A 17,506-nucleotide genomic window follows, 5' to 3' on the forward strand; every position below is an offset into this window, starting at 1 on the left:
ACCATGGCACCGTGCATGCGGAAACGCTCCACGGCGCCAGGTTCGGGCAAGACTGCCACACCCGGCTCGTTGGCATTACAATAAAGTTTGTGGCGAGCGAGCTTCTCTGCAGCGATGTTGGGACCTCTGATGCGCTGATAATCCTGCTGTTCTTGATTATGAAATATAGACAAGCACCTGCGACACACCTCGACGTGGTGACTATCACTGCTCCGTTGGCTCGAAACAAGCCGAGAGAGGGAACGGATGAGGGTGTAATGGTGATGGGTCTCGTTCTTGATGAGCAGAAGGTGAATTTCCTGCGCACCATCGTCGTCTACGTCGCTCACCCGGATGGGGTACACCACATTTTTGTCGGTGAGGCCGTAAACGTTGATGGCCAACCGAGGGTTGTGTGTACGGGCCTCGAACTTGCGAATATCCGGGACCTCCACCGGGTAGTCGATCCCAGCTATGGCATCTTCCAGTTCTGGCTCGTAGGGTAGGTAGTGGTTAACCCAGCGTGGTTGGTTTTTCCAGTCGACAGGGTGCAAAGCTGCAAGCACCGACCAGAGAAAGCACTTGGCGTCACTGTTCTGAATGTTCAGGACGGCCTTCTTTGCCGCAATGGTAGGTGGTAAGAGGACGTAGCTGGAGGCGGAGAGAGGCACGAACTTGCAAAGTTTGACGCACAGTTCGTGAGGCTCGCCACACAGCGAACCCCCCGAGCCCTTAGCTTGATGTTCTTCTTGTTTTGCCACCAGCTCCTCGGCAAACTGGTTGTAGATGACCTCGAGGTTATCGACATCCGCCAGATGCAACGTCTTCGCCTTGGTGTTGTGGCAGAAGCTGTAAATTTCATCAGACGGCTTCTTGTACTGGCAACGTAGCGATGCGTAGAATTTGGTGGAGTGCGTTGCAAGCGCATCACCGAGGATGGAAATAATTTTGGCTTGCACGTTCTCCAAAAAGCTACGCACGTCGCATGAGCCCTCCGAAGTGAGGACAAAATCCTCTAACAAACGCTCGAAAGCAGACCGGTCTGTTTTCATCGCAGGCTTGACGCGTTTCGTGGGTGGTGCATTGATGGAGGCTGCTTCTACCTTCCTCTTGGTGGAGGTCGAAGACTGGGCCCCAGATGTACTTTTGCTTAGACAAGTAAGCTTATGCTTCTTGGCATACGCAATTGTGATGTGTTTATTACATCCGGAACATAGTTCAGTGGCAGCCAAATGCTTGCCTGGCACGCAGGTACGACAATGTCTTGCAAAATGTTTGCTTGATATAGTTCTCTTGCACACAGGGCAACTTTTCATGGAGCGCATTTTTTGGGGGGGTATGTTTATTTATATGTGATCTGTTGGTGGTAGAGTGTTTACAAAAAAAATGCCTTATGTGAAAAATTTTGCAGGCTAATTCTAATTAGTGTTAGTTTGAGGGGTTTATTTATATATGGGTGGTGTTGTTTTCCTCAAATATGTGCTTTAATAAACCCTGTAAAAAAATTTAAAAAATATATAAGAAAAATATGATTGTAGATAGAAAAAAGCACAATAAATATTGTATGCATGTGTAATTCTATTTAGCTTATTTTTGCTAGACACGAATCTTCTTCAGATTTTATTGCCCATTAGTATATTTTTCTACCAATCTAGTAGAGGTGTGAAACTATGAAAATGTTCTTGTTTAAGCACTAATCATTATGTTTCCAATAAGACTCCTATGGGACGTAAAACCTTGTAACTTTGCTCTATGTATATACTAGTGCTTTTCCAACATATTCACAAAACCTTAGAACCTTCACAGGCAAAAAAATAAAGTTTCCCCCTGTATACATGTATAATTCGAATCCCACTGTAGGTCCAGTTTCGGTTAGCCTTACTGTGCATAAAATAACAAATCCAACTTAGAGTATCAACACATTCAAAAAAATAAAGTTTCCCCTGTACACTTGTATAATTTTAAACTCCAAGTTCGATACCCGGCGGATCCCACTGTAGGTCCAGTTTCGGTTAGCCTTACTGTGCATAAAATAACAAATCCAACTTAGAGTATCAACACATTCAAAAAGATAAAGTTTCCCCTGTACACTTGTATAATTTTAATCTCCAAGTTCGATACCCGGCGGATCCCACTGTAGGTCCAGTTTCGATTAGCCTTACTGTGCATAAAATAACAAATCCAACTTAGGGTATCAACACATTCAAAAAGATAAAGTTTCCCCTGTACACTTGTATAATTTTAATCTCCAAGTTCGATACCCGGCGGATCCCACTGTAGGTCCAGTTTCGATTAGCCTTACTGTGCATAAAATAACAAATCCAACTTAGAGTATCAACACATTCAAAAAGATAAAGTTTCCCCTGTACACTTGTATAATTTTAATCTCCAAGTTCGATACCCGGCGGATCCCACTGTAGGTCCAGTTTCGATTAGCCTTACTGTGCATAAAATAACAAATCCAACTTAGAGTATCAACACAGACAAAAAAATAAAGTTTCCCCTGTACACTTGTATAATTTTAATTTCCAAGTTCGATACCCGGCGGATCCCACTGTAGGTCCAGTTTCGATTAGCCTTACTGTGTATAAAATAAACTTAAAACAACAAATCTAACCTAGAGTACACGCGTCAATACCATCCACCATGAGTAAACTAACATGATTATAATCATCGTCCCTCCCCTCCCTCCGATTATTACCTCGCTTTTATGTTATTCGCGATGAAGAATAGTTTTTTTCAAGCGCACGTTATGTATGCTCATATTTTTTTTGTTTATCGTAAATTTCGATGTTTAATCAAAACAACACTTTCTGTTCACTAACGCCACTTGTAATTATTATTATTAACACACACACACATGCAAAAAAATAACAAGAAACAAAACTTACCTACAAAAAGCTGCTGGCAATTTAACACTCACAAATGGTAGTATAATCGCGCACAGTCGCAAAAACTTCACTGTTCTGTCCAGAAGTTTCCACAGAAACGAAAGTCATCTCCCCCCCCTCTCTCTTCTCTCCACCCGTCGTCGCATCCGGTTGCGGTGACAATATAAGCAAAAACTAGGTCGTGTCAGTATTGCCAACTCACTAGGCCTCTGAGTTTAGGGCGACCCGAATTGTGCTGCCAGAGCGTGTTGCGCGCGGACCAGGTTCGAGGGCACAAACTCAACTGGCATCTCTGGCATTACTATTTTAGCGAAGCGTTGCAGAACAAGCAATGTTTGTGTTTCCCACGACAGCATCTCGAGTATCATCACAAGCTGGTCGGGGGTTACGTACGCCGTAACCCTCACATGAACGTGGCACTCAAAAACAGAACGGAGGATGAGATTATTTTGACATTGGACTTTACGTCACTCTACCCGAGCATCATGGTGGCAGCTGGCCTCTCCCCTTTCAACGTGAACTTGGGAGAGGCGCGAATTCCACGCCGCCGGAACGGGCGTTCTGTCCGGTACGGAAGTTGATGTTTATCGCGGCGTCACGAATCCCACACCGGCTGCACGGAAGCTGATCTTCACGTGTATTTCTCACAGGACACGCTAAACGCCACGTGCATCCGTAAGATCATAGCCTTGTGTAAAAACTCAAAAAATTTAAAAACGATAAAATTTTACCACCGGGCAAACTGTTCGAAATGGACGCCAAACAGAACACGGCTAAATTAATAATAAATAGTATGCACGGGTAAATATACAAATTGAAAAACATCCCCGAAGAGATTCGCCCCCACGTCAATCAATTTTACGTTCGAAGGCCGTACGGGAAAACCTTTTACTTTTTTTTTGGTTGGGCACCACGCACCCTGGCGGGGTTATGGGGGCCAGGAATCCTAAAAAACAACAATTATTATTATTTTGTCTGTTTGCTTGCGTCACAATACACGCGCACGCGTGTGTGTGTGTGTGTGTGTGTGTGTGGCACATCGTTCCCCCGAGAGAGGTTTACAAAGGTCACGATATACAAACATTGCCGGAGTTGGAAAATTACGATATGGCGCATTCGCCCACCACTGTTGCCAGCCGTAAATCTCTCTCTCTCTCCATCTTACAGCAACGTTGGCATCTCTATTTTTTTTTTAGTTGTAAGTGGGTTGCCAACACACTCTAGTTAATAATGCTACATATTATACACACACACGCACACACATACTGTGTTGCCATCCACCCATCTCTCTCTTTTTTACGGCAGTGCGTGTTTGTTGCCGGCTCTCCTTGCCCAGTGTGTGTATGTTACGCCAGTATATAAAATGGCTAAACCTAAAAAAAGATAGTAGCTTTTGCTAAGTAGGAAGAAAAAAAATGCTGTAGGTAGGTGTTGGCAGCACTGTCGGTTGTTTAATTCCCCCTCTCTCTCTCCTCTCTCTTTTTTGTAAAAAGCTATGGCAAAAGTACCAGTAGGTTGGCAAAAATTGCTTTATGCACTGTAAGGCAAGCCTCAAGCAAGGTTGCCAGCTCCTTGCTTTAGGTTAGGTTAGACCAAGAAAAAAAAAAGCTGTAGGTAGGTGTTGGCAGCTGTCGGTTGTTTAACTCTTCCCCCTCTCTCTCTCTCTCCTCTCTCTTTTTTGTAAAAGGCTATGGCAAAAGTACCAGTAGGTTGGCAACCTTGCTTTATGCACTGTAAGGCAAGCCTCAAGCAAGGTTGCCAGCTCCTTGCTTTAGGTTAGGTTAGACCAAAAAAAACCTTGGTGATTTTTTCGAGTAAGGTGTTGGCAACACTGCGAGAAAATGGGGCTTATGCCTTACAAGAGCAAACCATTAAGGCGAGCCCCACCGAGCCCCATTTTCGGTTTGTGAACCGGTGCACCTGCACTACTCCAACCCAAGCATAATGGTGCTAAATCTCGCACAAGTTTAAGAAGTCGTTTGTAAGTTGGTGATATAAATAAAAGAAGAAGACCACTTTTCGTTGTGGTTGAATTTTATCAAACTTTTCACGTATAACGTCGAACCCATGCCGTTGGTTGAACCATTCGAATTTATATTTATGCTTTTGTTATAAATTAATATTAATAATATGAAAATCACAGAACAATTTAGTAGTATGTAGTATAATTTCGGAGTTTAAACGACACCATGGATGTCCAAAAGGGGCAAGGCAAGGAGACACTTTCTGAAAAATGAATGTCAACCATTTTCACACATACAATTGCATTTCAGTCACACCAAATTGTTAATTATTGTAAGGGTGTTGCAGAAAAATGTTAACTTCAAATTGAATTAGTATATTTTGAGAAGGGAAATATACCTAGTTTACCCCAACCCCTGAAAAAAAAATATTTTGCTTAATCCTCCCTGGTAGAAAGAAATACTGTGGACGTCCATGAAGAACACTTTTTCTAAACATGAGGTTTGCAACGCTGCTGTAAGCCTGTGGCCGTAGGTTTACAAACCTAGGGTTTGGCCCGCTCTTCTCCCTATATTCCTTGCTCTTCTCAATCAAGTCAGAAATTTGTAAGACAACATTCAGACTGCTTACAACTTTCCGCAAGCAGAAGACGGGAGTTCCCATGTGCCCCTGGTGCTGAAGTGTTGCAATCTAAGTAACAGGATCTCGAAGACTGGTATCGGGCCGAGTTGAACTTTGAAGTTTTTACGAATTTTGCCATATAATTACATACATTTTACTAGAACTAATAAAGTGTAAGCCCGACTTACATGGACTGGTGAAAGTTCAATTGATTTTCACATCTGGAAGACGCACAATCTTGCTGAGAGCCCTTCGATAGACTCCATCCTTGGTGCTTGGTGCGAACAGCTGCTACACGAATTAAACTGCCTTTTCCTGGAAACACTTCTATTTTACAGAATATGTGGGGTAGGTTGTCTTCTTTCAGGAGCACAAGTAGTCCTGGTTGCAGGTTGGGCTGCGTGGTTGTCCACTTCTGACGCTCTTGCATACCATGAAGATGGTCTCGGGACCAGTTTCTCAAAATCCTTTGTTGAAACTGTTGAACTTGTTGCCACCTGGAAAGTCTATTTTTCTTGAGATTAATTAAGTCTGTTTGAGGGAAGGAAGTGAGTGGACCACCAATAAGAAAGTGGCCTGGAGTGAGGTAATTAAATTCTTCATGAGAGTCAGGTAAGAATGCAAGCTTCAATTTGGCACAGAACAGTTGACAGCTCTTCGTATGTCAGTACAGCATTTCTGGCCACTGTACGAAGATGGTACTTCATGGATTTTATGGCGTTTTCCCAGACACCACCGAATGATGGGTTCCGTGGAGGTGAATTTTTCCACTGAAAGTTTTCTTGTGCTGCATATCATTGAATATCTTCATTGAATCTTTGCAATAGAAATAGCAATTGAAGCTTCTGAAGTTCGTTCTTCGCTCCCTGAAATGTTGTTGAATTATCGCTGATGATGATGGTCATGGTTTTTTGATTTCGATGCAATTTAGAATGAAGGTTTAATCATGTCTGGAAGGCTAGTATTCCAAATATTAGGTTCCTCCGAGAAATAGTTCTAGAGTTATAGCCTGTGGAAGAAGGTGGTGCGCAACAGAAAATGTGATCCAAATATGAGAAATGAGCCTCAGAGTTAACTTCAGGACTCAATAACTTTGAAACTATTGATCACAGACTAGTGATATTTACACACCAAACAATCCTCTCACCAAGGAATACGTGTATTGCATCAAAATACCCTCAGCTTGTTTACGTTAGCAAATAAAATACTCCAAATTATGCCTTAAAAAGCCTTACGTGGCAAAAAATGCATATTTTGTGTGCCTGCTGTTACAACTGTAATCCAACCAGGAAGGTGGCATTAATTATTCTAGTAATCCTGATGTGAGCTTAGAATGCACACATTATGTCGTCTTCATACATATCACCCAATCCATATTATATGTGGTTGAATATGCAAGAAATGAAAAAATCACAGGAGAATAGTGGAGTTTTGAAATGGTGTAGCACAAAAGAGATAAGATATATTCAAGCCAAGTTGCATACACTACATAACTAGATCTTCCTCTAATGTGTCAAAATTTCAACTTGTTATTGCAAGGCCCTAGCGCACAGTAAAGGTAGACCCTTAAATGCAGAGCGCGTTTTCAGTGGGAAGTTTAAGATTGCGCAAGGTTTTAAATTAAGCTTTATATATCCGTAACTACGAATGCCATAGTTACAAATTATAGCTTGTTTCTTTCAGTACAGTCTCAGCTAGACGCCTACTGTTGAAAAGATCCAATTTGCATTAACCAAATAGAAGAAGAAGACGAAAGTTAATAATCTTATTTTTTCTTTACAAAATTTTAATTTCGTTGGGCCCCTACATAGGCAACGCGTATTGCCTAATATGTTTTTTTATTCTCGTAGCAAGAATTTTGCACTTACTGATGACACTTTCGTAGAAAAATATTTTCTAATATAAAAAACATTCTTTTTAACGGGAAATTCAAAATTCCCAAAATTGTTATCTCGGAAACTATGAACATTAGAGTTAAAACTTATATCTCGTTTTCTTTCGTACACACCAGACAAAACGCCCATGGTCGAGTAAACTTAATTTTCATTTATCAAGTAGAAGAAGAAGATGAATGTTAAATAAAACTATATTTTTTACGAAATTTAAATTTCATGAGGCCCCCACTTAGACAACGCCGGAAAGTTATGGTTTGAACATGCATATTGCCGGATATATGTTTCATTCTCGTGGCAAGAATTCCCGACTTGCTTCTGATACTTTCGGGAAAAAAATATAATTTTTAATGTAAAAGCAGTAAATTTTTTTCGGGGTAAATTGCACCCACTCCACCATCCCCTAAATATATTCAGAATCAAATTGAACTTTACTAAATATTAATAAGATGCTTAAGGCTCTTTGTGTAGCACTCAAGACATGTACGTGTATCTCTTAAAATTTCCTGAATCGCAGTATGCTCCAAACGTCGAAAAAAAAATGTGACGTATTTCACGTCTCAGCGTTTATTGTTTAAGAACATGTATTGGAACAGATGACCACTTTTCTGTAACAACCACAAAATTGGGCTTTAACCTCGCAAAAAATCGCTAGAAAGGAAGTAGACGATTATTTACAGTTCTTTAGACATACACAGGGTGAAATGACTATCATAGGACACCCTTTCATTTCAGAAAAGGAATGCATAATTCAATATTCGAGTACTACATGTAAAAAGGTGCTGTCATTTGTTTGTACATCATCACGTGTCCCAACTGGTAATATTCTTGTATAAATTCTGTATAGTCAGCCTTCAACTGTGGTTGACGTTGAAACCTCGTTTCCAATTGGTGAAAGCGAGTTAATGCAGAGTGTGAGGATCACTTAACACTGAACGATCCTTAAGTAATGGCAGCCTAACCGTATAACGGCCACTTTGATCTCGTGTACGCTTCGCTGAAAACGTTGTTCGCAAGCAATTTCTTTTGGTGATTGCAGCTTCGTGTGAAGCTCCTCTATGTTCTAGAACTCTTAGAATTGAAAGTTGAGAGAATATTTTTGTCTCGTGAAAAATGACCTACAAAACCTAACAGTGGTATTGTTTGATTTTGCACAATGTTAAAATTATGCAGGTACATTTACTACTTTTTCTGTTTTACACTTATTACTAGTAATACCTACAGGTTTTATCTTTTACCTCCATATGACATAAGCAACGTTGAAGTTTCTTTCAACGTTCAATTTATTTCTTGCACTTTGTTTTTATAGTACCTCTGAGGTAATATATTAGTTTCGCTGCCTGTGTCTAGCTTAAATTCTATATTTGTACCTTCCACTTGGATTTCTATTTTCCACGATTTCAATTGACTTTAAAAATTATTCGATTTCTTACCTGTACTTAAATTAACACTTTGCTGCACTATATAAACATACAAGCATGATTCATGCTCATCACTTCATTCACTGTGTGTTTGCACCTGATACAATTGCCTTATCTTATCATTTCTCGTAACAGTGCACCCCACTGCAAAGTGATTATTGCCCTTGCACTAATTGGAAATTTTTCCATATTTAAAACACTTACCTTTCACATAAATTTTACCACATTTTTTAAACTCATATGGAGCACTTTCTTCTTTCCTCCTTTCTTCTCGCCTGTGCTTCGATTATTTCTTCTGGCAGAGTCGACACTAACTGGAACATCTTCATTACTCCACAGGATTCTGAATTGCTACTTACTTGCTTCAGCTGCTCGGACATAGTTGCTGCTTTCTCGATTGTTAATGTCGGCTCCCTTAGTAACCTTTCTTGTAGAATAGCATCTCGTAGATCTAGCACTATTCTGTCACGAATTAGACTGCTTTCTTGGTCTCCTAATCCACATGTGGTTGCTAAAGTTTTTAGCGTTGTTAGGTAACTGTCAAAAGATTGATCGACCTTTTGGCTGCATGAGAAGAATTTGTAGCGTTCAAATACTACATTTTTCCGAGGTTGACAGTATTTGTCGAATTTCTTTACAACAATTTGAATTTTTTTTGTCTTCTTCATTTTCAAACTTGAACGTATTGTACACTTCAAGTTCCTGATCTCCTATAGATGTCCTATAAGATTTAACAATACTGCCACTTTTACCTTGTCGGGGTTCTCACTTTTTCTGACGTGATTAAATAAGTGCCCAACTTATATTTCCATTTTTGCCAGTTCTCAGCAACATTTCCCGAAAATTGCAAAACAGTTGGCGTGTTAAACATTTCCATGTTTTCGAAAATAATATCGACTTTCTACTTATGTATTTCAACGCATCCACTTAGACTATTTCAACTGTCAAACCCCGAGTCTGACACCTTGCTTCGTACTTTTACGTGTTTATAATTATTAACAAACACACATTATCAAGTACTTAGGCTATTTATTAGACATTACGTAAGAATCTTACTGTACATGTAAGTCGTCATGATCTTACAATGACATGACTAGTTTTGCTAGAACATGATTCATGGTTTATCATTATAAAGTCCATATGTTACAGTAGGAGAGCGCACATAGTGAGTGAAAGCACGCGAGCGTTCAAACTTTTCACAACAAATTTTGTAGCAAGCTTGTCATTATTTATATCGAATGAAATATAATTTTATACTATACAACTTCTATTCGGATAATTTTTCAATATTGTCATTCGTAACGAAAATGAGGTGCGAAAAAGAAAAAATAAAGTATAAAAATTTACATTTTTTTCACTTTGTCTTAAAATTACTCAAAAACCGTTGGGAATATAAATCATGAAGAGGACCAAATTTGTAGAGAGTAATGTTGGCACTGAAACTGAAATAAGAACGTCCCGATATGTCTATTAGTTTCAGAGATATTCACGATTTTCTGAAAAACTGCATACTGAATGTTCAGGGGGACGTATGGGGGAGAAGCTCCAGGGAAAGGGCATAAGAAAATACATCTCTTATGATGGTCTAACAATACACCAAAATTCAGCTTTCCCCGAATTGTTTCCAACAACCACCCATTTTTTGAATTCGTTTCCTGGACTATTATTGCAGTTTGCTTATCACCTTTTAAAAACAGCGGAACGATGATGGATTCTTTCCACTGTTGAGGAATTTCTTCTTTATTCCATATTAAACAATTTATGAATTTGACATATTAACGAATTCCCACCATATTTAATTGACCAAGCTGGTATTAAATCAATGCCATTCTCTAGCCTTTTAATAGCATTTAATAGCATTCTTTCATTTCAATCAAGTTAGATGTGGTACTGAAGGTTCTGCTGTGTGTACTCATTTGAGGAATATGTATTGGATCACTACCCAGCATGATTTTTGCGGCAAAGCATGTCATAGGTGATTTTAAGGAAATAAGGTCTCCTGATTATAGAAATGTCATTGGTTTGTTTGTGTCACGTCTAGTTTTCGTGTTGATTGCCATTTACTGTCTGAAAGTGTGTCATTGTGGCTCGGTGTTGCTTTGCAATAACAGCGAAAGAAACGTAAGGCCCTTCCATTCGGGATAGGGATGGTTTGGCGCGAGCCCCAGGATCATATCAGTGACTGCTACTATTTCCTGTGTAAAACAGCTGGATTTAATAAGAAAAACAAGGACAGTATTGTGTACCAGAATATAAAGTCGGCGTTGAGACCCGTTCCTCATGGACCAGAAATTCCAATACCTTCACCTACTAACAGTTTACCTGACTCTGAAGCTTCCTCAAATTCCGAAAACGAGCAAGTTGATACTCACCAGCCACAGAAGCAGTAAGCCCAGAATTGTTTAACCAGGCGGAATTGAGTAATCTGATACGAGACCTCGGTTTCACGAAGGAAAAAAATGAACTGCTATTGTCACGATTGAAAGAAAAAAAATATTCTTGCGCCTGGAACTACCTTTTCTTGGTATAGACATAGAGATAAGGAGTTCAGGAAGTATTTAAAGAAAGAAGATGATCTGACCTACTGCTGTGACATTCCAGGACTGATAGAACAGCTGGTGAGTGAAGATTACAAGCCGGAAGATTGGAGACTGTTTGTGGATTCCTCTAAAAGGAGCTTAAAGGCTGTATACTTCATAACGGCAACATTCTAGCTTCAATACCTCTGGCACATTCCGTTTCACTAAAACAAAAATTACATCACAATGTAAACTGTTTTGGACAAAATCAAATATGACAGCAGAGCTAGGGACACACATTGGTCTACACCTACCTGGCCCAAGAAACAAGTGTTGACACCGGGTGTAAAAATGTTACAAATGCTGCCTTAGTTGACCCACAAGAAGTTATTTTGCCACCGCTACACATCAAACTGGGAATCATGAAGCAGTTTGTTAAGCCCTTGGACAAAAGTAGCTACGGTTTTCAGTACATTGCAAGCAAGTTTCCACATTTATCAGATGCAAAAGTCAAGAAAGGCATTTTTGATGGGCCACAAATTAGAAAGCTACGGAAAGACCGAAACTTTGAACAGACGATGAATGCCGTTGAGCATGCTGCATGGATTTCAATAAGGGACGTCATGACGAAGTTCCTAGGAAATGTAAAGGATGAACAGTACGAAACAATAGTGAAAACGATGTTGGATCGCATGAGACAGTTGGGGTGTAGAATGAGCCTGAAACTGCACTGCTCTCATTCTCATCTCGATCATTTCCCGAAAATCTTGGGGCTGTTAGTGAAGAGATGGGAGAGAGGTTTCACCAAGACATCAAGGAAGCAGAAAGAAGATACCATGGGAGGTGGGATGTACCAATGATGGCCGACTACTGTTGGTGTTTGAAAAGAGATGGCAAACATGCAGCAGTCAGACGCTTGGCAGCCTGGCGGTCATTCCAAGGGAACATCTACGACTGTTCACATTAAGGTGAGTACAATTTTTCCCTGCAATAGCATTTTCTGGTGTTGTTTTACATATAAATTGGCTTCTTCGTGAATTCTTTGCTAACACTTTCTTGCCAGAGCACAGAAATCACGAATGGCACGTATGTATATCAGCATCTATATGAATCAAGAGATCCTGGTTCTACCGCAGGTACTGGCACTTTATCGATGAAACTTATGTTGATTTGGCCTTCATTCAAAACAATAGTGGAATACATATGTCGTAGACTGTTTGAAAATATCATTATGTTTCTCTGTAAATATTTCCACACATATATTCAATTTTGTCAGTACTTTTTATTATTATATGCAATATATATCTAATTTCGGTGTACCTATTGCGAGAAAACGTGACGTGATACGTAGAAACGGACAACGGATTCGTGTTGAGCGACAAAAAATTAGTTACGATCACCTATCACACCTTTTGCCGCAAAAAAATAAATTTCAAAATGCTGGGTAGTGTGAACTTCTTCAAAGTTGTTCTTGTCCATCAATCTTCACTTGTTTTGTGAAGTTGGTGCTTTAAGTCCACTTTATGCACAGTAAGGCTAATTGGGACTGAACCTACAGTTTAAAGTGGGATCCGAACCACTATCCACCGGGTATCGAATCGAGATTACAAGACTACGACGTAACCACTGCGCCATCGGGGAGGCTTTTCACTTGTTTTGTAGATTCGATCTTACGTTTGGAGTTATGTGTAATTATGTATGAATTCGATATGGATTTGATTTTTCTTTTTTAATAAAAACGAAGCTGTATGTAATAGTAATGTAGAATAACTGGATGACTATGTGAAATATATTAATTTTGCAAAACTGGATACTTACGCAGGATTGGTAATAAGGGAATGGAAAAATATTTTAAGTGCAGAGGAAAACAGAGTTTATACAACGGGAATAGAAAACGAAGAACTAATAACAAATTTTATTTATTTATAACTTAATTAACTTGAGAGACAAGATGAAGACTATCTCTGTTCGGAGGATGTCCGACATTTTTCATTCTATAGTTTTTCGTTGTTTTGTCATTATTCATTTTACATAAATTATCTTACCTGTTTCTTCAATATCTTTGAAAGTAATAAGGCTATTTACTGTATGTGTGGAAATTTAATCTGATTTACATACAGATATTAAATATAGAGGATTACGTACCACTTACGCATATCTTCCGTTTATGAAAAGTAAGAAAAGTTATTTCAGGTAAGAAAGGAATAAGAGTAGCAGTAGACCACTTCAGCTAACATCACAAAAAATACATTTATAAAGTGAATATACAGAAATATATTTCTATGACAATTCACTTGGCATCCAATGTTGAATCTTCTGCACCTCTTTTAATTATTGCTGAAATGTGTTTTTTTTTTACATTTGCAACTACTTTGTTGCTTCAAAATAATAATAATTGCAATTTTCAACCTCAAGTAAGGGATGTGAATAAAACATTATTGAAATAAAATATTTTACAAGAATACTCACATCTCCTCTATGCAGCATTTTACCGGATGCTGATAAGCCTTGTGGTGCAGTGTTGCTCGATTCACAAACATCTCGTAAATGTTGTAGGCTTCTTTGGCTCTGAAACAAATCTGCATGGTGCCATCCTGTACTCTCTGTATTCGGCAGAATTCCAGAAGCCTTCTGTAATCGAAAGTTGTTCTCAGGTTCAGGTGGAGTCCGTCACGGAGGAAAGAGTCCCACTTGTCCACGTCAATCCCGTTTTGCTTGTTAGCGATCACCTGGAGAGTAGAGTAACCAATAACATTTCTTAATTTCCATGTAATTAAATCTCTCAAAGCTGTCGTAAGAGTAAATTTTAAAATTACATTTATAGCAGCTATGTTATTTTAAAGGCTTCAAGCTTCGATACGTACAATGTGGCGTTTGACGCCACCCTTCCCAGCCTGCCTCCCAGGTAACGCCATACAACCTGCAGCAACGCCCCGGTAAGGGCATCACCAATCACATAAGGAAACTATTGAATCCATGGTTAGTGTGACTTAACATTTATGCCATGACCAAAATGCTACCATGTAAAGTGAAATACGTAGTATATGGCATTTCAGATACCATGGCAAATTTCATTGCATTTCTCAAGGATAGAACCCGTCCTATTTCTTTAGCATTTTTCGTAGCATAAGCAATCTGAAGCGACCTCTAGGTCACGAGTGCAGATGTAATGGTGGCCGCATGAGATGTTAACAATGTATCACTTCATATTTTTCAAAGCCAATAACTATTGAACCGGGAGGAAAAACGTTTCCCATGAAACCTTATTACGTACAAAAAAAATGGCGATAATTAAATACATGCTTTACTGTACACATATGGAAGAATATATTAGTTGTTTCAATTGTATACACCGTGCACTCACCATAGATGGTGTAACTCGATGTGCATTTCGTGCTGTATGCATTATACATTGTATGACGAGTTGTCATAAGGCATTTTGGTTGTTTGAGTTTCGTGCGTGCATGCTGGAATAAAATAACTCTCAACTCACGTCCAAAGACGATGCACTCTTATAGTGTGGAGAATTCAGGACAGGTGGAAGGTTAATGCAGTAATAAAACTTGGTTGCTTGCGTGGTTACGCGAAGAGTCGCTAGATGGCTCTGGCTGGTGTGCATATTTAAATTGTAAATGCTCGATTTACGCCTCAACTAATTGTCAGCTGCCTAACAAAGTAAGTTCCATTGTTGATTAAGCCCCATGCCACTTAACTTGGTTTTGAAATTATCATACTTGCCATTCCTTTGTTTGAAATCCGATTTGCTTGCGGTTTGCTTATGCACAGGGACATTTTGAAGTGCCGGCCAGCGTTTTCATCTAAGTATCGACGTATAGCAAAAAGTAAAAAGTTTATTTGAATATGCATTACAAAAGGATTCTTAACACGTACACATGCATGTTAACGTTTGGTTTCTCAAACATGTAAATTGGTGATTTGTCAAAGACAATCGTGCTGTGCACAAAAGGATGGGGGGAACGAGTAGTAGAAGAAGAGGAAGAAAGAGAAGAGAGCGCGGGAAGGTGGTCAAGGGATGCCGGTGGTGGAAAAAAGAGTGCAGACGCTAATTTTGCACGTTTGCCGGAACTTTTGCATCGCCCGAAGAATAAATGATTATTCAGTCTGACGGGCATTTGAAGTGTTATATATCGGCTACAAAGAATCGAGGAAGCAGGTCTTCGCCACCGAATTCTGAAGAGAAAAAGTTGAACCTGGGATTCTGGTTGCCAAAATAAGTAACTGGCCAGGCAGGTAAGGTGCACATTGCTTAAGAGTTTTCTTTCTGGAATTTCGATGCCGAATTGCGCCCTGAAGAAAAGCAGTAAGTTTTATTTCATTTCCACTATTTGATACGGAATTTCGAGTGAACTTGGTGCAATTTAGTTGTTGCTTGAAGACGTAGCGCTGCAGATAGAATAATAGAAAAGAACAAAATGGGCGACGCCGCCATCTATAATAAAAGGTGATTTTCGAGTGTTCTTATCAAAATAACAAGAACTCCCGTGTGTTACGAAGGTGCACATTGCTCAAAACGAGTTATAAGATACATACGGATTGTTTTAGTGAAGAGATAATTGACATTTTTGAATAAAGGTTGCTTCTGCGCGTATGAATGTTCACGTGACGCAGATTCTTGTATGCTTCGATTTTGCAATCTAACTTATACGAGTAAATTTGTTGCTTCCCAATATCATTTGTGCAGATTGAAAATCTAACAGGTTCTTCTTGGGGTTCTTCAAGTAAATAGGACTGGATATGTACATAATCCCTGGAGGCATTTATTAATGTATATTTGAACATAAAAATGATATGTGATTTGCCTAAGCATTTGAGAATTGTTTGCATGCATGATCTCAATAGCATTAAGAGATTACACTAACTATTGTGTTCTATATAGCACGAATCTGAGTGCTGTTGAAATAGCTGAGTTAGCGTTGAATTAAAATTAAGGTAAGAAATTCAGTGGTGCACCATAACGTTATTTTTAATGTAAACAAATGCAATTGCTTTTCAATTAATTGCTTAAATCAAGTTCTTTCAAAAATTCTTTACGCGTTCTCTTAAATCAGCTGACTGGCAATTAGAGCATGTAACTTATGTGTGTCTGGTTAACTCAATAAATTGACTTATTGTTTCTTTGTATATATATTACCGTTCTTTTACATTCACTCTCTTTTGTGTTTCGGTTAATCGCGATAGTGCATAAATGTTTAATTCTTTCATTTCAGAGGGGGGGGGGGGGAATTCCGCATGTGTCCGACAATTGGATTGGTGTTGCTATTATTGATAGTGGATGTTGTGATCTGTAAATTTGGTATTTTGAACTTGACGTCCTAAGGTATAGAACTTTATTTCGCGGTAATTTGCAGGCGTTACCAGCGTTATCAGGCAAAACCATTCTAGCTTTTCACAAGATTGTTGAAACTTAATTATTGAGTCGTTGTTGCCGCGGAAGATCCCGGTTTAAACCAATAAGTTTGAACAAATTTTCTTGTGAACAAATAAGTTTCGAACGAATGTTATTTAGCTCTTCACAATTGCAATCACAAAATGCTAACCGAAATGCAGCCGAGTGTCCCATGAAACGCTTTCGTGCAAAGTACAATCTGCTATAAAATTTTTGGAAGCATTTACATAGCATTATGCTAGCAAGAATGTTAAACGAAATGCTTTCGCCTAAAGCCGGCTTTAATCTTGAAACCCACTAAGACTCGGAGAAACAAACACGACAACAGAACCCAACAGACGCATTTCCGGCGTCTGAATGTGCGATAAGCTTGAAAATAACCTGCAGGCTTCTGACATGGAAATTCCGCACTTCGGTTCCGCACGTTTCCCTGTAGTGGGCGTTACACCATTTTATTTGAATAGAAGCAGACAACAGAAGTTCTCTTGCTTTCTGTTGGCGCGTTCCTCCGCGTCTCAGTGGCCGTCAAGCTTAAAGTGGAACTGAAAGTTGCCCCGGGGGTGGGGGGGGGGGGACAGAGCGTATTAGTTACGCTACTGACAAACTGCTATCATTGTACATCTCAAACCGAAATCTTTCAGTTCTCAGAGCGGGGTGGTGGAATAACCGCGAAACAGATTAAGCGCGAAACCAAATTTCGACACCTAAATAAGGGTCAAAAGAACAACCGCGAAACCAAAATTGAATACCGGAATAAGCGCGAAAAGAACAACCGCGAAACGGGTTATTCGCGAAACCAAAATAGAACAGCGGA

The 17,506-nt window shown here is 39.4% G+C and overlaps 1 protein-coding gene across 2 annotated transcripts in view; it reads right to left on the minus strand.

Annotated features, from left to right (window-relative positions):
- LOC145987156 (deoxynucleoside triphosphate triphosphohydrolase SAMHD1-like) overlaps positions 1 to 17,506 on the minus strand; it is a 295,372-nt gene that overhangs the window by 85,622 nt on the left and 192,244 nt on the right. For both annotated transcript variants that reach the window (XM_083121664.1, XM_083121663.1), the window contains exon 6: positions 13,755 to 14,014. In XM_083121664.1, coding sequence (XP_082977790.1) covers positions 13,755 to 14,014 — 260 coding nt within the window. The remainder of the gene's footprint in view (positions 1 to 13,754; positions 14,015 to 17,506) is intronic.

Source organism: Lepisma saccharinum, chromosome 4, assembly GCF_977018435.1.
Source record: "Lepisma saccharinum chromosome 4, izLepSacc3.1, whole genome shotgun sequence".
NCBI lineage: Eukaryota > Metazoa > Arthropoda > Insecta > Zygentoma > Lepismatidae > Lepisma > Lepisma saccharinum.